We start from the raw sequence: 24,656 nt of genomic DNA on the forward strand, positions 1-24,656 counted from the left end.
TCTACCTTACGTTGGTTTAAGCTATTGAATAATTTATTCAACAACCCATTGCTGATTGTCCAAACTAAGTTATAACCCAACAAATATAAGTTGATCAATTATAAATTAACAATCATGGATTATAAGTTGAAAGTTACAATAAACTAAAAGCTAAACAAGTGAAATTAGTTAGGAAAATTGGTCAAAACTGAACAAAAAACAGCATGGTTGTCCTTTTGGTATAAATTGTTTTATCCATTTTTGTCTCTTTAATCCTTTATATTTCTAAAACTTAATGAAATAATTAGTCTTATGAATCAAAAAATTATAAAAAATAGAAACAATTGATAAATCACTCATATACACAAACTGGTATTTTCTGGTAGAAAAACTTCATAAACTAAAATTTTAAATTCCGTTCTACTAAAGTAGATTTTGTCTTCTACGGAAAATGAGTTAGTAGAAATTAAATTGCAGATTAAACAAGTTCATCTACTTTTTTTAAACGAGCAATCTACTTTTAATTAAACTTCTGAATATAGGGAATGCAAATTCTTGTAAAGTTAGCTAATTTTTCTCCAAATGCAGTTTCTACTTTTATAAGGTATTTGATATCACTCAAATTACCCTAAATGATTTATACTCTCTCAAATAAGAGGTCGAGTTGTAGTACTTAGGGATCGAATCCACAAGGAGCTGGGGCGCACAAAAGTTCTTAAAACAATTTATGATTTAAGCCAGGTTAATTAAGTAAATTGTAAATTGCAGTGGTGAACAAGGTAGTTATTCGACTGGGCTTTGCGCGCTTCACCGACAATCGACAGCACAGATTGTGCATCGATCGATGGTAGACTCTGAATGTCAACCTTGAACTTGTTCGATGGCCAGCTTCGAGCTTCCTCTCATTTTATCTCCAAAATGCACTCAAATCATCTATGAACCTAGAAAAGTGCTAAAAAGATTCTAAAACAAGATAGATAGTTCCTAAAACACCGATATACCATGGCTGAAAATGGGTAAAATTGATATACCATGGATTTTACTCATTTTAGCCATGGTAAATACATATTAGTTGTTTTGGAGTCCTTTTAGTATATTTTCAGGTTTTGGAGTGATTTAGAGGAAAGTGGTGATTTCGGTGCATTTTAGAGATAAAATGATAAAGACCCGTAGCTGACCATCGAGCAGCCTAGCGATCGATGAGCAAGGATGATAATCGATCGACACACACTCTGTGTGTTCGATCGACAGCGAAGCGCGCAGAGGCCATAATGGTTCCAGCAGACTTTAAGCCCAAGTCCCACAAGAAATACCATATTACCCCTGACGAGTTTTAACCTAATATTTATGTGCTCTGCCATTATTCTAGGCAACACACACTTTTCTACTTTCGTACTTTCATACAGCAAAACACTTAGAGTCTTAGGTTTGGAGAGAAGATCCACGAACTCCTTCAGAGATTTGTGATTGGAACTCCAGTTTTCTACTCTATTCTATTTATGCAGTTTTTATATCTTGTTGTTATTAATTTCTTAGTCATGTCTGAATAGTTCTCTTTGTTACATTTAAGGTTCAGATATTCATGAGGGTTTAGCCAAAAATATAGAATTGCTAAGTGTTAGGATATGAATCAACTAAACTGTTCTTAATGTCTGCGTTCTAAAGTAGCTAAATAGGACCTTGCCTATATATATTAGGGCGCAAGCGGAAGCTCGGTTCTTTGTCTGAATTAGTTTAGATTATGCTAGGATTTCTAGAAACAAGCGGAAGCTGATTTAGTTAAACCTTGTGAACAAGTCAAACCGGTGCGATAACGCTCCCTAGAAGGTTCATCGATCGGCAACTCATTAGTTGTATCGAACGACGGGCTAAAAGGTGTATCGATCGACACCATGTTGTTGGAATCGATCGACACTTTCTCAGGACCAACAAGCGACAGTTGTGGTCCTAGATCCGGCAATAGATAGTCTAAAAATATAAAATTTGATCGACTATTCTTATACCAAAAAATGAGACAGTACAAACCATGAAGGATTACTGACCGATTGCGTGCTGCAATCTTCTCTATAAGGTAATCTCCAAAGTCTTAGCTCATCGCTTAAAAACAGTCCTCCCTGCAGAGGCAATAGAGATGAACTAGTCTGCCTTCATTAAGGACCGCCTCCTTCTTGAAAATGTCATTTTAGCTTCAGATCTAGTTAATGGGTATTACAAAGCTGACTTAACTGGTAGGAGCATAATAAAATTTGATATATTAAAAGATTTTGATACTATCAATTGGTCCTTCATTGTCTCAGTCTAACTGGTAGTGAATTTGCATTTCCACAACATCTTTACCAGTGTTAATTAATGGTGAGCTGGAAGTTTCTTCACCAGTGCAAGAGGTATTCGCCAGAGCTGTTCTCTCTCTCTCTCTCTTTATCTCTACGTTATTCTGAAAAATTTCCTCTCTAAAATGCTTAATGCTGCTGCCTCGGCTGGAGAGTTTGGGTATCATCCCTCTTGTCAGGCTATAAACCTCACTCACCTTAGTTTTGCAGACGACATCCTTGTGTTTATAGATGGACACCCTCATTCTCTTAAGGGAGTGCTGGACGTAATGGACATGTTCACTATCATATCTGGTCTCTACATCAACACTGCAAAATCTTCTATCTATGCTGATGATAGTGGGTTCTAGCGATCCAAGATACAACTTCAGAGTTGGGCTTACCCGTAGGACATTTGCCTATAAGATACCTCCGGCTTTCTCTTACTACTCAAGATCTTACAAAGCTTGACTATGAACCTCTTCTCGACGAGGTTCGCAAGAGGCTTCTCTCAGGGACTCATAAAGCTTTATCTTATGCTTGTCGTTTCAGCTATTAAAATCTGTGATTTCGGGCATTGTGAATTTCCAGAGTTCTGCTTTCATCCTACCTTGAGGCTGTCTTGAGTAAATATAGTGTCTTTGCAATGCATTTTTATGGTCTGGCTCTCCCAACAATATTCATAAAGTGAAGGTGGCTTGGGCAGATATATGCACTCCTAAAGCTGAAGGTGGACTTGGTTTCAGGAGATTCAAAGATACCAATACAGTTTTTGCACTCAAACTCATCTTGTGTTTATTCTCTTCCCCAAGCTCTCTATGGGAAGTATGGACTCGGAGCAATCTTCTTTGCCATTGTTCTTTTTGGGAGATCAAGGAAAATAACATGGGATTTTGAATATGGCGCAAGCTTCTCAAGTTGAGGCCTCAGCCTATTGCTTCTTGAGAGCGGAGATTGAAAGTGGCTCCTGCGTTTTTTTCTGGTCCGATGACTGGTTAGGGCTGGGTAAATTAAGGGAGTTAATATGGACTGAAGGTACACACTACATGGGCTTGTCTATGGATGCTAATGTCTGTGATGCAGTTGTCAATGGTAATTGGAAATTTGGTCATCGTAGGCGTCGCCTCCACAGTGATCTCTATGACCGCATTATGACTATCAAACCTCCAACCCTTGCAGATGGAGATGATATCTTTCTCTGGAAGCACGACATGATAAGTCCCTATCAAGTTTTTCAGCAGCAAGCACTTGGAATCAGGTTCGCAAGCCTAAAAATAAGGTTGAATGGGACAAAATCAATTGGTTTCCTCAGGGAGTTCCTTGATTTGCTTATATCTCTTGGTTGGCAATATTGGACAGACTTTCAACAAGAGTAAGGATGCGAAGTTGGAGAGTTACACAAGGCTGTGTTTTTTGTGGTGAAAGAGATCGAATTAGAATCCTCTTTCTGAAACTCTCCATCTCCTTATCATTATTAGCTCCTCTCTTCAGAGGCTTGGGAACCTCTTCCTAAAGGTTCTTCCCACAGTAGCATGATCAACTTGCATAGGCTCTGGTGCATCTTTAGATTGCTCACTGATGTTGTCTGTAGGTGTCTCTGAAGGTTGAGATGGATTTCTGAGTGCATATAGTCGTGCTAAATTTATCTTGGTTAGTTGCACTAGGTAGCAAAGAGGTGCTCGTCTATCGAGGACTAAGGTTGGCTGTTGATCGGCGGTTAATTCTCTCTGTCGATCGGCAGTTTGCTCACTTTTTCGATTGATGTTGACATGAAATGGTTTGGGTGGATGAGGGTGCTTAGCTGCAAACTCGTCATGGGTCATGATTCTTACCATCTCGCATAATGCAACTGACTCCGTCGATCGATGTTGAACATCCGATGTCGATCGGTGTTCATTCCAATCCATCGATTGATGTTCATCGCTTGGTGTCGGTCGACACCATTGTGAACCGCCGAAGCTCATGGAGCTTTTAACATCAAAGTCTTTCTCCTGAAGCTTCTCCTCTTTGGACACGTGCCATAAATCATCTTCTATGATAGCATTGACGTGGTACTTCAGTGCTTCATTACCTTTGATGAAAGTTTTTTGTTTCTTAACAGCTTCTCATGTCTGAACCACTTGTGTCTCTAACTTCTTCATATGTGTGTTCCAAGTCTCAAACTTTGAATTAAGCTCAGTGTAGAGAGTATCTATCTTCCCATTGAAATTCACCATAAGCTTTTGCTGACCCTCGAGAACTTGGTCAATCATTGCTTCTATCTTGCTCTCTCAAGTCTGCGGTGGCACGTTCTGATAGGAAGACTTTCCATAGTTTTTGTTGATGTTGTTGTTGAAGTTGTTGCTGTATGGTTTCTGGAATTGTGAATTCTGGTTGAAGTTACTCCTCTGTCCATTCCCATAGGAGTTTCTATATCCACTTTGATTCCCAGGCCTTTGATTCTGAAAGCTTGTACCACTGATGAAGTTCACATCTTCTTCTAGATCTCAATCATTGTTGATCTCCACAGCTTCCATATATTCTGCAAAGTTAACTTGCTTCTTGAGAAGCTTTTGAACACTGTCCAGCTTGGTCTTAACATCGTCCGACTCCTCCTTTCCTAGGGTAGCCGATTTTCTTCTCTCAAAATCAGTGTTCTTAGTGCCATTGTTAGACGCCAAGTTCTCAATTAGTCCCATAGCTTCTTCCGGATTCCTAGTGTCGAAATTCCCTTCACTAGCTGTGTCCAGAGCCATCTGATATGCCATCGCGATACCTTTGAAGAAAGTGCTGAGCAGCTGCACTTTGTTGAATCCATTGTGTGGACAGTCTCTCTGATAGGACTTGAATCTGACTCAGGAGCTCTGAAAGACTTTGTAGGCTCCTGAGTGAATGTAGAAATCTTGCTCTTTAAGTCCTCAGTTCGCGACTCATCAAAGAAATTGTGTAAGAACACATTCTTTATGCCAGCCCAAGATGTGAGAGATCCTGGTGGTAGCTGCTTAAGCCAACACGAAGCTTCTCCAGCCAGTGAGTACTTGAAGAGCTTGAAGAAAAGATAGTCCTCAGGGACTCCATTAACTTTAATGGCAGAAACCAAATCCTCGAACCGCTTCAGATGGTTCATAGGATGCTCGTGTGACAAACCACAGTAGGGTGTCTGAGCCACGAGTGTAAAGTACTTGAGTTTCAGCTCGAAGTCTGTCCTCTGAATAACACAAGGACTAATAGCAGATCTGTTGGTGTAGTACTGATCTGGAAGATTGTAGTCAGCCAACGTTCTGGGTCGAGCAGCTGTAGCGATATCATCATCTTGATCAGGAATTACAGCCCTCTGATCATCTAACCTCTGAACTGCTGCATTACGCAGATGACCCTCCTGGTCATGCAGGTCTCCATTCTCACCCCTCTCTAGGATCAGTGTTGCAACCATGTCTTACGGAAAGGTGTTGATCGATGTTCGGGCTGAAATATAAATCGGCGGTAGCTTACGATTGTCGGTCGACGGATGAAGAGTATCAGTCGACGTTTGCTGAGAAGTGTTGGTCGACGAAAAGGTGTTGTTGTCGATCGATGTGGATCGTGCGTTCCAAGAGTGCAGGGTCTGAGAAAAGCAATGATTTTTCTTTTTTTCTTCTGGTACTACGGGGCATGCACCTGAAAGAAATTAAGAAAAACTTTTATCAGTTTTTTGAGTAACAGAAAAAACCTAGACTTAAAACTGCTTAGACGAGATCTAATGGCGATCAAAGCTCCCCAGCAACGGCGTCAAATATGATATTACTCAAATTACCCTAATTGATTTGTATTCTCTCAAATAAGAGGTCGAATTGTAGTACTTAGGGATCGAATCCACAAGGAGCTGGGGCACACAAAAGATCTTAAAACAGTTTATGATTTAAGCTAGGTCAATTAAGTAAATTGTAAATTGCAGTGGTGAATAAGGTAGTTGTTAGGTTGATTGGATTGAGGTTTTGTAAACAATTATGAGAAAGCGTTAGACTTAGGGTTTCTAGTCAGGTAATCAGGATTATAATAATATAGAAGCTAAAGTAGTTTATTGGATATTCTAGAACTCAAACAAAATAATATTCTATTAAATATCGTTTGTTTAGAATATCTATTGTCTAGATCTCAGATCTCAACTGTTTTTTGTTGATCTGGAGAAAATGTTGATTGATATTATCAATGGATAATTGATCGATACACCTTTCAGAACATCGATCCATACAACTATAGGGTTGTCGATCGATGATCCTTCCAGCTAGCTTTACCGAGAGGGTTTGACTTATGTTCACTAGATTTGATTAAATTGGCTGTCTCTTGTTCCTATCAATGCTAGCACAATGTGAATTAATTCATGTAACAGACCATGCTTCCGCTTGCGCCTAATTATCCTAATATCAAGGTTCTAGTTAACTACTCTAGAACAGAGGTAATAAGAGCAATTCAACTGATGGATATCACAAACAACTCAACAATCTATATTTGGAGCTAATCCTTCATAATCTTATTTGAACCCTAAACCTAACGCAGTGAATTACTTAGACATAGTAAAGCAATTCATAGCAAATAATATAAAATAATGCAAAAATAGATTAAGGTTAGAAATATTGGAGTTCCAATACAAATCTCTGAAGGAGTCTTGGATCTTCTCTCCAAATCTACTAAAAACATTTTCTGTGTAAAACTAGAAACTAGGAATAGAATAGAAAGCATGTGTTGCCTAGAACAATGGCGGAGCACATAAATATTAGGTTAAAAGTCGGCCAGGGGTATTTCTGTATTTATGTCTTGACTTGGGTTTTAAGTCGGCTGGGCTTTGCGCGCTTCGCCGTCGATCGACAGCACAGAGTGTGCATCGATCGATGGTAGACTCTGAATGTCGACCTCGAACTTGTTCGTTGATCAGTTTCGAGTTTCCTTTCATTTTATCTCCAAAATGCACCCAAATCATCAATTTTCTCCAAATCATCCATGAACCTGTAAAAGCGCTAAAACGACTCCAAAACAACATCGATAGTTCATAAAACACCAATATACCATGGCTGAAAATGGGTAAAATTCATGGTATATTAGTATTCTAAAATTCTATGAATGTGAAATGTAGACACTATTCAAACGGCTACATAAGGTAGAATCTGCTTATGAGATTTTTTTCTTGGTTCTACGGAGTATAGAAAGTGCTTTCTACACATAAGAAAACCTGATTTTGGCGAAAATTATAGAATATTCAGTTAAGAAAATATTCTAAAAATATTTGTAATATTCTAACGTTACTAAAACGTATATAGGTCCATTTACCTTGTCAAAAATATCAAAAATATATTTGTAATATTCTAATTTCCCTCAAACATGTGTGCCCTTTTCCTTTTTATTAATTTTTTTTAAAACGTTTTTTCCTTTGTATTAAACTTTTTAATAATTTTTTTTTTAATTTTAACGTTTTTTAAAACATTTGTAAAAAATAAAAATAAAACTTTGTAGAACGTTTTTAATAAAAAAAACTTTGTCAACTTTATAAAAATAAAACTTTATAAAAAAATAATAAAAAACGTTAAATAAACTTTATAAAACGTTTTACAAAGTTTTATTTTTATCAAATCTTTAAATTTTTTAAGTTTTATTAAAAAATTTAATAAAAAAACTAAACTTTAAATTTTAATTTTTTTTAAATGTTTTTCCCTTTTTATTAAACGTTTTAAAATTTAGTTAAGCTCTTAAATTGTGTTTAATTTGATTAATCAACAGTTAGTTTTGGGATTACGAAAAAATTATACTAAATAGACAACTTAAGGATATTATTATATCAAATTGACAATCATGCTATTTTTTTTGTTCCGTTTTGGCAAATTTTCCAATTAGATATCACTCAAAATGTTTCAATACAATATACAATAGCAAATTGATTTAAAATAAATCTAAGTTAACCAACATTAAATACAATATATTCAAACAAATAAATCTTATTAAAACCATTCTTATTAATAAGTTCAGAATCTTGCAAACATATAAACGATGGAAAGCCGCACATAAACATAACATAGAAGTACAATGAGAGTCGAGTCCAACAAGAGCAGACATAGTAGATAGGATTATTAGATATTGAGTGTGGTATAAATTGTTTTCTTTTTTTAAGCGATGAGTGCAATTTTATCTTCAGGAGTAAGTAGTACATGGTCGGGCCAAGCCTCCCAAGCGCGTGGAGTTGACATAATCAAATGGGAAATGAGTAGACATACCAGGGAGTACTATTCCCACATTCCGAAGCGATCTCATCATCCAATTCTCTTTGTACTCTTTGCCTTTCCAGAACTTTATTATGAAACTCCTCGGGGCAACATTATCGGTAAAGTTCTTAATTTTTTTTTTCCGATTAAAAAAAAAAATTAGAAACGAACCAATCGCGGACCGCCACGTGTCAATGGGGTCCGCGAACAGTACAAGGACCAAGCCAAAACGCCTCCTATTTAACCACTTCTCCTCCTCGATTTTGGTGTTTTTGTGGGTCCCCTCCTCTTAAGGATCAAATTTTGTGCCCGATAATGTTGTCCTTATAAACTCCCACGCACCAGTTAAAATCATCGGTATTAACCACAACAAGATGTAGTTCGCATTCGGTGCATCTTCCCTTACCTTAAAATCCACAAGTATGTGAAAATAAATACAAAAGTCCAGCTATTATATTTTTTGTTAATTATTTGTTTGATAACTTTTAGTACTTATTGAAAGCTGTTATTATTTATTGAATAATAATTCAATGGATTTGATAACGATCTGATTTCATATTAGATATTAAAATTGAAGTGTTTTGTATTACAAAATTCACGTGTTTGACTTTTTTAGAAAGTCAGGACTTTTAAGTCCTAAATCTACTTTGAGTTTCATGCATGTGTGTATAGAATATAGATAGACCTTTTTTTTAACTCCGAAAAAACATATCTGAGAAAGAAAGAATACAACCACTTCTCTAAAACAAATCGATCAAGCAACCAACCCAAATTAAATAAAGAAAAAGATCACGGCCTAAAACACGTTCTCCCACCCGATACTCTTCCACTCCAATGAAATTCTCCAGTTGACATCACCTTATACTCTTATTGACCTCGTATCTTTTCTATTTGGGCTTATTAAATTATTAATCAAGACAAAACAAAAAAAAATGGATAAAGACTGCTCTACCTTTCCTTTGTAGAGACTGTTGAAGTAATTGCAAGATCCATATGCTTGTATGAGAATAAAATCTTGTCATCGAAGGGGACTCCAGGAACGATATCATTGTTGTAAACAAACCTCTCATACTTAATTCCATGCTTTCTTACCACTTCCTTCATATACTCCCCAAATTGCTCGTCCCCTATACGTGGTGTCCAAACGTGTAGATTTAAGATTTTTTGGATGTTTATAATACTATATAATTTATATATTATACTTCATCCGTTCCCAAAAGTAAATTTAAGATTTATAATACTATATAATTTATATAGTATCCACGTCATCCTCGGCCTCTCTCTTACCTGAAAGTATAATAGAATACAAAAGTTAAATTCAAACTAAAACGACAGATACCAACAAAAATAAGGACTCAATTAGAAAAACACAAACTTTGGCACATAAGAAACATAAAGTTCTTACCTTTCTTCAAGGGTTTGGTCGCCTTGATCGCAGGAGGTGCTGCTTCGACCTGAAGACACGAAACACAACCAGAGTTTCATTAAACAGTACGAAGAAGAGCCAATTAGAAAACCCAGAATGAGAAGAAGCCTACTTTGGTGGCGGATTTTTTACCCATGGCGAATATGAGAAGAGGAGAGAAGAAGCGACTGCTAGGTTATTAAAAAAAAAATAAGAATCATGAGAAGAAAAAACGATTCGATTCAACTGACAACAGATAAGATTAGTTTACTGGAGAAAGCAATTAGTTTGCAACGGATCGGATCAGATCAGAACCTTGAATCATTGTCTACTCTGATCAAGAAAAAGCTCAGGCGTCTCCTTGAGCCGTAGAACAAAGAGGAGAGACGAAGCAGCTTCTTCGAGTAATTCAAATTAGGGTTAGAGACGCCAGGCACCATGTTTGTTCGGACACATCCCACCTTAACGACTAAAGAGCCCATTACTTCCTCTGAATAAATGAAACGCTGAGTTTCATCCTTCTCTGACACGTGTCAACACTTCCTTACAGTATTTTCTTAGCTCGCAAGAGGAGAACAGAGTTAAGTTCTTCTTTAGGGTTTTTAGTAATTAAATCCCTGATGAATCGTAAAAAAACCCCTCAACTAAAAATCTTGTGAAATAAACCCTCGACTTTAATTCCGTTAACATACGTTACCCTCCGTCTAAAAAACCGTGATGGAGGGTGACATATGTTAACGGTTTATAAGTTGAGGGTTTATAATGTTGAAAACTTAGTTGAAGGGTTTTTTTACGATTCAAAAATAGTTGAGGGATTTTATCACTAAAAACATTAAATGGTTTAAATTTTCATTATCATTTATACATTGTTTTATATTGATATAAGCTTTTAAAACTAATTTATAAATTTTAATACATTACTTTATAACCGATTTATAAAGCTTTATAAATATTTTAATACTTTTACATATGATTAATACGGTTTCACAATGATTGTATAAGTTTTTACAATTTCTGCTACTTGTTAGGATAAAATAATTTAACATTACCCTTCTTTGTGATACTATTGAAATATAAAGTAATACAATAAATCAAGAATAATATATCAAATATATTATTTTATTGATCAAGAAAAAAAATATAATGTATTTGTTCAGAAATCAATGAGAATAAAAATAATCATGCGTTATTTTTTTTTTGGGGGGGGGGATATGGGAAAAGTATGAGCCGGAGGACGGAAATCATGAAAATAGAAAAAAATGCGTCTTACTCTAAATAGAAAGATTGACTTCATGGATGAATTATCCTCGACTCTACTTAAAACTTAATATAAATTAGAAACTTTAAATTATTTGATATTTGAAAATGACGATATAAACACACAAATTTTCTTATATCACTATTGCCAAATATCAAATAATTTAATATTTTGAAGTTATATTAAGTTGTAAGTATTACTAAAAATTATTAATTTAGGATGTATAAATTAACTTTATAATAAATATAAAACAATGTATAAATGATAATAAAGTTTTTAAACCATTTAATGACTTTTAGTGATAAAATCCCTCAACTATTTTTGAATCGTAAAAAAACCCCTCAACTAAGTTTTCAACATTATAAACCCTCAACTTATAAACCGTTAACGTATGTCACCCTCCGTCACGGTTTTTTAGACGGAGGGTAACATATGTTAACGTAATTAAAGTTGAAGGTTTATTTCACAAGATTTTTAGTTGAGGGTTTTTTTTACGATTAATCTTTAGTTGAGGGGTTTAATTACAATAAACCATATTCTTTATAGTAATAGATATATAGATAGTAAAAGTACAACATATTAGAGTTAAAGAACTTTTCTTGCAATAAAAGTAAGTTAAAGCTGGACTCATGTCGATATATTTTTTAAGTTTATAAGAATTTTATGTATATTTTGAGGCGTGCAAACCTTTTTTGAGCTGACCTAACAATTCAACATCAGCAAGCATTTGTTCATTTGTTGTGACTTGTTTACTTAGCTTGATGTCAGCATGTATCCACTACATAGTACATTTAAGCACTTCTATTATGTAATGAGTTAAACAATTCTGAGATGGTTCCAAGATCATACCATTTATGCTAAAACACTTTCAGATGCCATTGATGAAACTTTTATGCCGAGGAGATCTATAGCCATTTCTGCAAGAACATGGTACTTCATCTTGTGAACCTTCCACCAAGAAATAATATCGAACTCAATACCAAGCATGATCTATGGATTTTCAACTGGCTCTTTCAAGAAAATTTCTAATTCATCTCTTATATCTTCTCCCTTCTCATCAACCAGTTCCTTGTACACACAATCCATCTTCTCATAACCAAAATCTTCACTGACTAGCTCCATTCTATTCACGCCTTGTTCATGAGACTCTTAAGTAGGCAGAGATGATGCTTGATTCGACTGAGATAATTGTCCAGCAGCCCTCTGAAATGATTGTTGTACTCCCTCAACATGCACTTGAGAAGATCACCCACATATTCTAGTATTTCTTTCGACTTTAAGCTATATTTTCATAGAGTTTCTCAAAGCACAACTTTGAAAAATGCATCTTCTTCCTAGGATCAAAAATAGCCGACAATATCAACATCATGTTGATACTATTAATGCCATCCCAGTACTTCATAAACTTCTGCAGCATATTTGACACCTTCAACTTAGGATCAAAACTATTAGCTAATGTAGTGAGATTTCTCTCTATTCTCATTATCTCACTACATCATTTGTACGAGTTGACCTTTGTTGAGGCATATACAACCAATATGCAGTTGTAAAAGATTATCAGAAATCTCTTCACCTTCCTTACGACACTCCAGTCTCTAGAAGTAGGTGTCCACACCTCTTAACTCCATTATCCATTTCCATAAACTAGTCATTATTCAACCTATATTCTTCTTCCATCTTATTAAAATGTCACTCCGAACTGAAGGACTCTAGACAACATAAGGAAGGTTGAATCCACTTAGTCTTTATATCCATAGGCAAGCTACCGCCTACCGCGGCTCATTCTCCCAGTAGTGACTCTAAGATCAAATGCATCCAGCCTACTTGTAGAAGAAGGCACATACTGAACAACATTCCTAATCACTAACACATTATCCCTCACTTCAGTCAAACCCTTCTTAGCAAGAAATTTGATAATATAAGGACATAACCTCATGTGCAAGAAGTTACCATCTAAAACTAAAGCATTAGGGGCAACCTCACTAAATTTCCTATGGAAGCTCCTAATGGTAGAAGTATTGTAAGTATCATTATCCACTATAATGCAAAATATTTTCTCAATTCCCCATCCAGCTAAACACTCTAAGAGGACAGTTAATATGGCCTAACCTTTATGGTCCATCTCGTACTTGAAGCCAGTGATTAGCATCTTCAGTTGCCATGAAAGCATCAATGAAATGGGCAGTTATTACCATATAACTAGCACATATTAACCATGAAAACAAGAAAACATGTTAGTGTAAGTGTTTGAACTCTACTAACAAGTAAATAAATAGACCACATTACCTGTAACTTGAGAAATCTAAATATTAGTTGTAAGTAATATTGTTTGTTTGGTTGTGCGAAGCGAGTTTTTCAAAGCTGCCTTCTTGTTCGAGAACATCTTACCAATGTCTTGAGTGGCAGTCCTTCTCGAGTGACGCTTGTAAAGGTTAACCTTGCAAATGAAAAGAGGAAAAATTAAAATTACATTGAAGAAGCTTAAAAGGATAAAAGGTTACACAATATTACTTTTCTGAATAAGTTTTTCTAAGCCATGCTTTCAATAAATTAAAGAGGCAATTCTGCTAACACAATCAGCTCATTACAGGCTTCTCTGAAACCGCCTATGGGACCTTTGATGACATCATATTGCCTTTAGCATTAATATGAGTTTGATTCTTCCATTGACTAGTTAACTATGATTGGTACTCTTTGCAGATGGTCAGATGCTTCTGGAGGTTTGATGTTCTTGATTTGCTAGCACATGAGAAGATCTTCTGACAATAGTGACAAATTCACTTTTCATGATTGTCTTTGGTTCTGGTGTAATGCTTCCACGCACTAGACCTTGGCACAACAAGTTTCTTTACCTTCTTCGACTGAGAAGATACTCCAAATGTTGCATTTGCATCATTGGTCTTCCTTCGCTTTTGAGTACTTTGGTACTCTTGTTCTTTGTAAGTTATTTCAACATCAACTGTGTCTTCATCAGCCTGTCAGATTTTCGATGACGAGGAAGCCATCTACTAGATAAGAAGAAAAACTTAACAATTACTAACCTCAAATCACAATCAATCATCCAAACAAAGTCAGACCTTGAATCTACACACATAAAGAAAAACAATGTCCTACAACTCAGTCAGACCTTGAATCTACACACATAAAGAAAAACAATGTCTTACAATTCAGTCATACCATGAATCTCATATACCTTACACGCATGAAACATCAAACAAAGTTGGCTTAATACATAAATCATCAAACACGCATGAAGACAATATAAGATTGTAATACGGTTTGCTAAAATTCACGCATAAAGCAACATCAAATAAGATACAATCTACACAATACAAGCATCCTATCTAATGCATAAAGCCTCAAACATGATACATCTACACAAGATAAATATCCTATCTATACAATACAATCATCAGACACTAAAATGAAGAGGCATGCATCAAGACTACTCAGAATAGACAAGCATCAAACTACTTAAAATAGACAAGCATCGAGACTACTCAAAAGTTTAAACCCAAAAGTAAAAAAATGAAAAGACAAGCATCATGGCTCAGAATAAGTATGAGTATTTGATTACTTGAGCTCTGTTATAGAGGAGACTAGGTCAAAGATAAATTTATAGGAGACTAGAATTTCGGTTTCAAATCAAAGAAGAGTTTCGGTGAGATGCGAGAATATGTGAGGGTAGACGAAATTTTGGAGTAAGAAAACCAATTCGGTGAGAATATTAAAGGAGATTAAAGCTTTAGGAAAGGTTTGGGGTTTTCTAAAGGATCCGAACCTGACCTGCTTGTTTTATCAGGTCGTTTTCGGTTTGGATCATTTGTCTAGGCCTACCAAAAAACATGATTTTACTTTAAGAGCTCAACTGACTTTATTAGAAGAAGTTTCGGGAGAAAAATATGCAAAACTATACTAATGTAAATGTAATATGAAACACATGAGAACAAAGTGAAGCTTCCCATGTTAAATAAATCACAAAAGTACCCTAAGCTACTTTATTGTGTGTTGATATCCTATATTTGATCAAATATTATGTAAAACTATTTTTGGGTTGGAATAAATTTACATTCTAAAACTATTTTAAATGTAAGATAAATTAAAAAGGTGAAGATAATTATTGTATACAATCCGTGCAAAAAGATGTTTAATATTAATAAAAGAGAAATACCCTAGGATAGCACTAAAAAGTTTTTGTCACAAATATAGACTATAAGAATCAAAATGATCAAAATATTTCATTAAAGAGGTAAATATACATTTATATCCCTATGGTTAACTAATCAAAACCCTAGGGTTTAGAGTTAAGGGGTGGAGATTTGGGATTAAAGTTTAAAATTTTATAAAATAAAAAATAAATATTAAAAATTTGAAAATAAAAATTTTAATAATAGTTTCAAAAAGTATTTTTGAATTACAAAAAAAAATTTTGAAACAAAAAAAAAAATTTCTAAAATACAAAATTCAAAAAAAAAAAATTCAAAAAATATAATCTAAAACTAAAATTTTTTTATTTTTTTTATTTTTTATATATCTAGCGCATTAGAGTCCTTTTACCTATTAAATGAAATTGTTTGGTCATTTTCCTCCTTATGGTCTATTTTTGTGACTAAAACTTAAAAATTGGTCTATTTAAGAGAATTGTCCTTAATAATACTAGTATATCTTCTTTATATATAAAGTTGGGTATATAAAGTTGGGTTTGCTTCCCTCTTAGGCTGTCCAAGTAGGCGGACACGTCAATAATTCGAATCTTGAGAACCCGACACGTGTCCGCATCCAAAATACGGCGTTTCATTAACTTGGAATTAGAGATCGTGTGGGCTTTTGGTGTAACTCATAAACATGCGGAATATTGTCGTGTGAGCTTTAGATCAAATTAAAAACAATATTTTTAACAGTATACTTTTATATTTTAGTAAGCAAATAATATTGTGTTCTTCGTCTTATGAATACGTCATAAAACAGCTCTTATAATATTGTTGATATTCAATCCGATCATACCGGTATGAAAAATTAATGTAAATCAAGAGAACCGAGTCCGATGATTTTAATTAGATTTACATGTGCCAAAATACAATAAAATGTTTTTCTTTATTTTAATGTGTAAAATAGCCCGTAAAAACCAAAAAACTAAATGAACCAATAGGTTTATAGTATATTAGTGAACTTACATATAAAATGTATAATATTATATAATGAATGCAAAATTGAATTTACTAATTTTATATATATAGACTGAGCATTTAACATATGAATAATGTTTTAGCAAAAAAAAAAATATAGGAATAATTATTTTCTTTACCCATTTACATCAATTTATTTTTTAAAGTCTATGATTTCACGATAAATAGTGCTCTTATAATTATTTGTTTTACCCATTTACATCAATTTATTTTTTAAGCTCCATGATTTCACGATACATAGTGCTTCTAACTTTTTTTTTTTCATACAACAACGCAAAAATATTATTATATATTACTCCTACTTAACTATTTGAATAAACGAACACTCTGATATTTGAAAATTTTGAACGATTCCCTTTGTATTGTAACGGTTTTATTTCAAAGTATTAATACACCAATGCAAAAATATATTTTGCACGCATCTGCAGAATAAACTCTTTATTACATACGAGCATGGATGCTATGAAAAACGTCCAAGCAATATTATCGTTAAATTAAATATACTGTTAATTCATAACACAAGTTTCCACAGTATTAATAAATTCTAAATTAATAGTAAAATCTATCTAATAAATTCTAAACTTATTTAATAACGATAGACCATATTCAATTTAAAGAGTGGCAGAGAAGTTAGAAGTATAACTTTCATTAGAAGAAAACTATCACATTTTAATTAAAACATACACAAACCAAACTAGTCACACTAACAAAAGACTGTTTTGGCTTAGATAATATAAGTTTTTCCTTAACATATTTCTCTGGCATGATCATTGCATAATTATATGCGGACATCATTAATCTTATTATATTAGATTGTTCTTCGTAGAATAACGATAATTACTGTAATTTTAATTCAGTCCAAAAATATTTATTAAAAATAGCAACATAATCTCCGAATTCTATTTATTTATTTTGTTTATAATATCGTTTCAATCTACAATTTTTTTTTAAAATGCTTCATAAAATTAATGTGAATTCATATAAAATAGTTTTTTTTTCAACTTCCCGTCCGTATGGCGGACCGACCCTAGTATATATATATATTATATATATATATTCAGTTGGGAAAATAATAAAAGGATGTAAATAATTTAATGAAAAACACAATTCTAAACGGTGGCGCTTGGGTAGAAGCAATTCCCTCAGTGGAGGCGGCTCTTAAACTAGCTAAAGAGGCGGTTTGATTGCATATAATTCTCTCCCTTCGACCTCTCGGACAAGAGGGTTTGAAACTTAATAGAGTTGGGGTTCCTGAAAGAATGGGCATGGTCGGAAGCGAAGTAGAAGAAGAAGGTGCTTCAATCAAAGCTCTGGGCTCTCTCTTCAAGCTTACCCAAATCCATCTATGGTATATATCTCTTCACACTTAATAATCACTGTTATTAGAGAAGTTCGATCTTTTTCTCTATCTTCTGACTCTCGCTCTCTCGTCTGTTTGAATACCCAGGGAAGATGGGTCGACAGATACTTGTTTGGTTCCTCTCTTCCACGAACACAGTAAGTCCTCACTTTTAGTCTACTGCAATGATTGGTGATTGATGTTTTTTTTTTTTCTTTTTGGGTAAAGAAGACAGGTTTGAAGATATGGGATTGATACAAGAGATGAAGGCTCTGGGTCTCCCTGTTGCTTTTCAGACCAATAAGGAGGTAGCTTTTGTCTCTATTTATCAAAAGTTCTTGCTTTTTAAAAGTTCGCTTTAGATGCTGAAGATTTCAACAATGTCATTCAGTGGAAGAACAGAACCAAGTCTATCCCCCAAAAGAAAAGAATCAAGGATCGATCAGACCAGGTTAATGTTGACGTTGCATCCCCTCAGAGTTTGTTGGTATCTGATTGCTCTCCACATCATGCTATTGGTGGTGATGAGGAGGTTGATGGATCCTCTGTGGAAAACGATTGTGTTCAAATAAGTGCAGTAGAACAAAATGATGAAGTTGCTTGCTTGGGAGATGGAGATAGAGATTCTTTGTTGACATCAGAGGCAACAGATTCTCGGAGCTACGAACTCGGCGATGAGCATGGCTCTAGTGAATGGAAAGTTTACTGGGATTCTTTCTATGGACGCAATTATTTTTACAACGTTATGACACAAGAGTCTACATGGCAGCCACCGCTTGGGATGGAGCATCTAGCTTATAGCCATGAAACCCATAACTTGAATGAATTTCCTACAGAGGTGAATGAGATGGAGGCCTGCCTTTTTTTATCCTCCTTGTGAAATTTCAGGGGATTTTCTTTATTTACCGTTTTTTTTTTCGATATAAGGCAACAGAGAAGCAGCCTGATGACTTGCTCAGAAATTTACCTGCGGATGATGTTCCTCCTGAACAATCTGATGATCTTGGTGGGGTTTGTCAAAGTCAACATGAAACAAAAACCCTAGAGGAAGTTAGCAGGTAATGTGGTCTTTTTAGTCTTAGACATTGATCACCAATTGGTATGTCTCACTCTTACAGAAGCATGACTACAAGAAGAGTTGTCTGGTACAACTTTAGTTTAAGAGAGTGTTGTTGTGTCTCTTTAACAGCATCCTTCTGACATTTGACTTGTTTCCAGTTTGATTGATACATACCAAGAAACTTCCATTGGGAATCAACTTCTGGATGTTACTACTCTGGAAGAAGAGGGAAACGGTACATCTGTTGTAAAAACAATTAAGAAGGCTAAAAAGAAGACAAGAAGAAGTCGAGCGAAGAAGATATTCTCTTGTTCGAATACAGGTTTGTATGCATACAGCTCTGAAGTCTTATAGCTGCATCTGGTCTGTTGTGAAAATCTTAGATTCTTCTATGAGCAGGTGTTCCTGATGAATATTCTGATGTCCTTGGCAAGTACTGGTGCCAACGATATCTCCTCTTCTCCAGGTTTGATGAAGCATCAAAATGGACGAGGAAGGATGGTTTTCTGTCACTCCTGAAGCTATAGCTAAGCATCATGCCTCTCGGGGTAGCGGAGGTGTAGTCATTGACTGTTTTACAGGAGTTGGTGGAAATGCTATTCAGTTCGCTTCGAGGTAACTTGATATACACTTTTTTTTTGTTTTTTCACAAAGATTTCTCTCTGATGTTTTGTGCCATTTTAGGAGTCATTATGTGATTGCAATTGATTTGGATCCAAAGAAACTTGATTTAGCGAAGCATAATGCTGCCGTATATGGCGTTGCTGATAAAATCGACTTTGTGAAGGGAGACTTCTTTGACTTGGCTCATAACTTGAAGGTTTTTTTCCTTCAACTCGTCTCATTTTTCTTTTGGTTTTAAAAGGTTTTTCTTTGACTTGGCTTATAACTTGTTACATTGTGCAGGCAGGCACTGTGTTCCTATCGCCTCCATGGGGAGGCCCTGATTATCTTAAAGCGAGTACGTATGACATGAAGACAATGTTGAGACCTCGTGATGGGTATATCTCTTGGTTATATACTATGTTGTTTTTGAGATCTTAATCTCTTTCCATGATAAGTCATATTTCCTCACTGTACCTTCAATGATGCAGAGACGCTCTATTTACTGCGGCCGTGAACATCGCATCGACTGTTATAATGTTTCTTCCTAGAAATGTTGATATTAACCAATTGGCAGAGCTAGCCTTATCAACATCTCCTCCATGGTCACTTGAGGCAAGTCTTTTGTTCTTTTAGCTTTTTCAGCATTTTTTTTTTTTTTTTTTAAGAAAGGCATTCCAATATGGATTCTGAGCATGATTGGATTCTGAGCATGATTCTTGTTACATTGAAGAAGAATATATGTTATTTGGTATATATATGGCAGAATATTTCAGCTCTTAGTAACATATGTCTAACAGGGAAGCTCCAATGTTTTCAGGTAGAAAAGAACTACTTAAATGGGAAGCTGAAGGCAATAACAGCATACTACTTCAGACAAGATGGTTGTTAAAACTAGGAATAAGACACAGATTCTTCTCACCCATCAATGCACGAATGCCACAGTATCTGCATTTGTGTCAGCTTGGGGAATTCAAGTGAATGACAATGTATTTGGAATCATAGGTTTTATGCGTTGTATATATAAAATTTGTTTTGTAAACTGTGTTATTGATTACTCAGCTTCTTGTCACACATTTCTTCAAACTGTAAACTTGTGAATGAACTTGTGCAGAAACATCTATTGTTACTGTCCATAACATCTTCTGAGCTAGAGCGGCCGGATGTGGATCAGATAGTGGAGATCCTCTACTCTTGGAACTATTTTTTAAGTAAAAGGAATCGCATTTTTTATCGTCTTCTTAACTGCAAAGAGGCATGCAAGAGTTTTCTGAACTCTTATGATTTAATATTTGCATGCGGTATCTCATACTATAATTACTTTTTTGTAATTATCCAGAAATGTAATTGCAGGAGAAAAGAAAAACAAATCCTAAAAAAAAGACAAAACTTGTTGTGGTACGTTGTTAATTAAGACCGAAATGAGTTCAGAAACCAGAAGAATTATCGTCCGGAGCATCGTAGCATTCATCATCGTCTTGATTGGTTTGGTATCGTGGCGACTTAGCATTATATTCCGAAATAATGATAATTAGGCTAAGATCCGCCTCGCACGAAATGAACATTGCATATACAAATAATTTTTACACATTATTATTTATTTTGTATTAATTTACATATATGTAATTAAATTAGAGTAAGTATATAAATTAAAAAATACTTCTTATTTGAATACAATAATTTTCTGGTAAATAAATCAAAACAATCATTTTTTCAATGCAAATTTTGAAATAACATATTTAGTTTTTTGTATTGTAAATAGTTTAATTTAAACGATATTATGATATATATGTGTACATATATATATATATATATATTTAATATGAATAAATATTAAATGAGATTTCATATTCATACAATTTTATGATCATTTATATCTAGTTATAACAAAAACAAAAGTTGAACCATTGATCACAAAATTTTCAACGTAGAACTTTTAATATTTTTAGTAATTTATAGTCTTTTTAAGCAATTTAAAATGTAACATACAAGAAAAATATAATTTTTTATTATATGACTAATGTGATTGTTTAATTTATTTTAATAATATAAAATTAAACAAAAAAGAGAAAGGATACAAAAATCTTATCAAATCTTTATTATTCATATTAATTAATTATCATATATATGTTAATTATATTAGGTAATTTTATAGCTTTTATTTAAGGAAATAATATATAATATTATTTTGTACACTACTAATTAATCTGATAGTTAGTTTAATAAAAAATATAATATATATTTAGATGAATTTTAAAATCATCATAGTGATTAGACGTGCCTACCCAAACATTGTAATGCTTCTCACTTAGTATGTAAGTGATTGTTGCGGTGATGGTTAGGTGATAACTAGTGCTTTGAAAATGCAATAAGTAGTGCTTTCTAAGGATTATGCTAACCAGGTAAACTATAAAAGGATTTTAAGATTATATCCGGTTATAATTAAAAAAAAAAAAACAGGCAGTTCCAATGTGTATTTATTTTCATTATTGTTATTTACTGAAACAACTATGTATTCTTATTTTTAAACTATGAGTAAAATTATATATGGGGAATTTGTTAAAATAGCATAAAACACACACACCTCCCAATACACCTTTCGTGAATGTATACATTATGAAACTATAATGTGTAACGCTTCAGCTAATCCTTAATTTGATTACTCCACATATCAAGCTTGAAGCAACTAAGTGACAGATTATGAACGATAAAACATGGATTCTTTTTCTTGAAAGAAGCTTTAACTAATTGTTATACGATTTCTTAAGAAAAAATTGGAAAGCTATTAGATGGTCTTCTGGCTCATATCTTCTCATTACTATATCCACCACCAACCTTTCCCACACAGCATGCCTTCTTTCCTTAACTTGGTCGCCTTAGACACACGTCAAGAAAAATTCTATGGAACCCATACTGACCTGAAGATCTATGACTCTCTTATCTTATTGTAACACTTTCACTTTGTAAAATTGTGTCCTCATCACTGCTAAGCCACCGCTCAGACTAATTGGCTCTACAGTAATCAAACTGTCGTAACCCAGTTCACGTTGTAAATCACTCACAAACTTGTTTTTTCTTTTGCTTCGTCTCCATCAAAAAATGAAATCTGAAAAAAACATTATGCGCATTTCCCGGTAACCTCTGAACTGTCTCAGTAATTCCTGCACCCAGACAGTTCCAACTCAGAACAATCATTGAGCAGCGGCTTCAACTGGAAGCCACCGAAGAAGGGTTTGGTTTTAGTAGGTTCAAGCCTAAAATATTACAATATATATGAATCAAAAAGTTGAAAAAGGTTTTATATAGATAAATATAACTTGATTCACATTTGAAAATAATTTAATATTAATGATAATAAAGCACGTGTTTGGTAACATTGTCTCTCATTGATACTTACTTAGTATTTTAATCATTTCAGGCAGGTTCATAATAGTGTATTTTAATAGTTCCTTGTTGCAAAATATGAAATTCAATAATTCATAGAATATTAAGTATAAAAGTTGGTCCGGTATAATCTTATAATTAATGACAATACTAGGTTAAGACCCGAATCTTGCGTGGAATAAACATTATGTATATAAATCATTTTTACATATATTATTTATTTTGTGTTCATTTAAATGTTATAAAATAATAAATATATTGAATATTGAGAATCAAGTAGTATTATGTATATAACTAAGTTGGAGTAAGCTAATAAATCAAAACAGTAATTCTTGTTTATTTATAATAATTTTTATTGGTAAATAAATCAAAACAATCATTTTTATTTATTTTATATGATATATAAAAATATATAGATGATATAATCATAAAAACATATCAAATGAATCATTTTAAACCTTGTATGCTATGCTGAAAATATAAAGCATAGAAATGTGAATTGGCACTGCATCACAAATCTGAATGAAAATGCCTTTTGCCTTAAAGATTTTCACCCTTGTTAAAATTTATTTAGCTGCAAAGCTGTCTACGATGGGGGCAACAATATAATCGCTTATATAATTGGGAGATATATTATTACTGCATTGACTTTCATTGTCATACTTGGAAGTGGCAAAACTTCCACTTATTGCATTTGCCACCAACCTGATTTACAATATATGTATCAAAATCAGGGGAATTGCACAGAAAGATCAACGAACAATGGGACAGAATTATCAATAAAGGCGTGTCCATGATACGTAATGCCATGGCTTTAGTACAGTCTCATCCACCAAAGCATCCCATTGATCTTTGGTCAATCCCTTTAGCATTAATTGAAATCACATCTCTTACGACCTTCTCAAATCTTTAAAACTCAATCCAGCTTTCACATAATCCAAGCTACTCAAATATCTCCTTTCCTCTACAACATCTCTTTCTCGATCTCTCTATACAAATCATCACCTTTTGATACTTCAGGCTGGTGGTAGGTAGATCTCTTGGAGAAGAAAAGCTCCAACGGCCTAATTGTGTCACTGTTTATGAGAAAGATTCCTTATAAAAAAAAGTTATAATCTTTACGAACACCCAACTACTCAGTTAGATTAGGACCATTTTCTCTGTCTCTGATGAGTTTAGACAACACAAATTACAAAACTAAAGCTCTCAAATCTTCATAATACAAAAGTACCATTAAATAAAATCAGTTTCTGATTCAAATCAGAAGTACAATAACACTAACATGTCCTAGCAAAACTTTGAATCACATGTATTTGAAAGCAATATAAGAAAATAAAGCAAATACGTGGAGAGAGCGATGGCTTGAAATAGTCTGTCCTTAGAAAGGGAGATCGAGCTCGCCGGAGTAATCTCATCAATGAAAAGCATACCAACACTCATCAGTTTGCCACATTTCTTGTTAGATTCGAGTTAATTATAGGCTTCCAACTTAAAACTAATTGGTGATTAGTGGATTGACCCTAACCCTTTATATATTACTTAATGTCCCTTAGAATTTCCGATGTGGGATATATATCTCTAATACCCCTCCTCGAGATAATGGCTCTTATCGGCCAGAAATCTCGGAACTTTATGACATTTATACTCAGTTGAACGACTTTAACACAACCTTTTAACCCGGTTGGAAGGGTTAATCACGACCTTTATACCCGGTCAGAAGGGTTAATTTTAATTTTAATAGGAGTTTAGGGTATTTAGGATTTAGGCTCTGATACCATGTTAGATTCGAGTTTAATTATGGGTTTTCAACTTAAAACCAATTGGTGATTAGTGGATTGACCCTGACCCTTTATAAATTACTTAAGTCCCTGGAATTTCCGATGTGGGATAATATCTCTGATATTTCTAGACATTCCGAGCCTCA

At 34.1% G+C, this 24,656-nt stretch overlaps 1 protein-coding gene and 1 pseudogene across 1 annotated transcript; both read left to right on the forward strand.

Moving 5' to 3' along the window:
- Positions 1-3,187: 3,187 nt before the first annotated feature.
- LOC106422535 lies at positions 3,188-3,664 on the forward strand. The gene has a single exon (XM_013863326.1). The coding sequence runs from the start codon at positions 3,188-3,190 to the stop codon at positions 3,662-3,664; it is 477 nt and encodes a 158-aa protein (XP_013718780.1).
- Positions 3,665-17,433: 13,769 nt separating this feature from the next.
- LOC125595448 lies at positions 17,434-20,586 on the forward strand (annotated as a pseudogene).
- Positions 20,587-24,656: the final 4,070 nt, after the last annotated feature.

This window comes from Brassica napus, unplaced genomic scaffold, assembly GCF_020379485.1.
Source record: "Brassica napus cultivar Da-Ae unplaced genomic scaffold, Da-Ae ScsIHWf_1065;HRSCAF=1509, whole genome shotgun sequence".
Lineage (NCBI taxonomy): Eukaryota > Viridiplantae > Streptophyta > Magnoliopsida > Brassicales > Brassicaceae > Brassica > Brassica napus.

Bases quoted from the DNA above. Each gene is read 5' to 3' on its own strand.
- LOC106422535 (XM_013863326.1), top strand. From the start codon at position 3,188: ATGGCGCAAGCTTCTCAAGTTGAGGCCTCAGCCTATTGCTTCTTGAGA.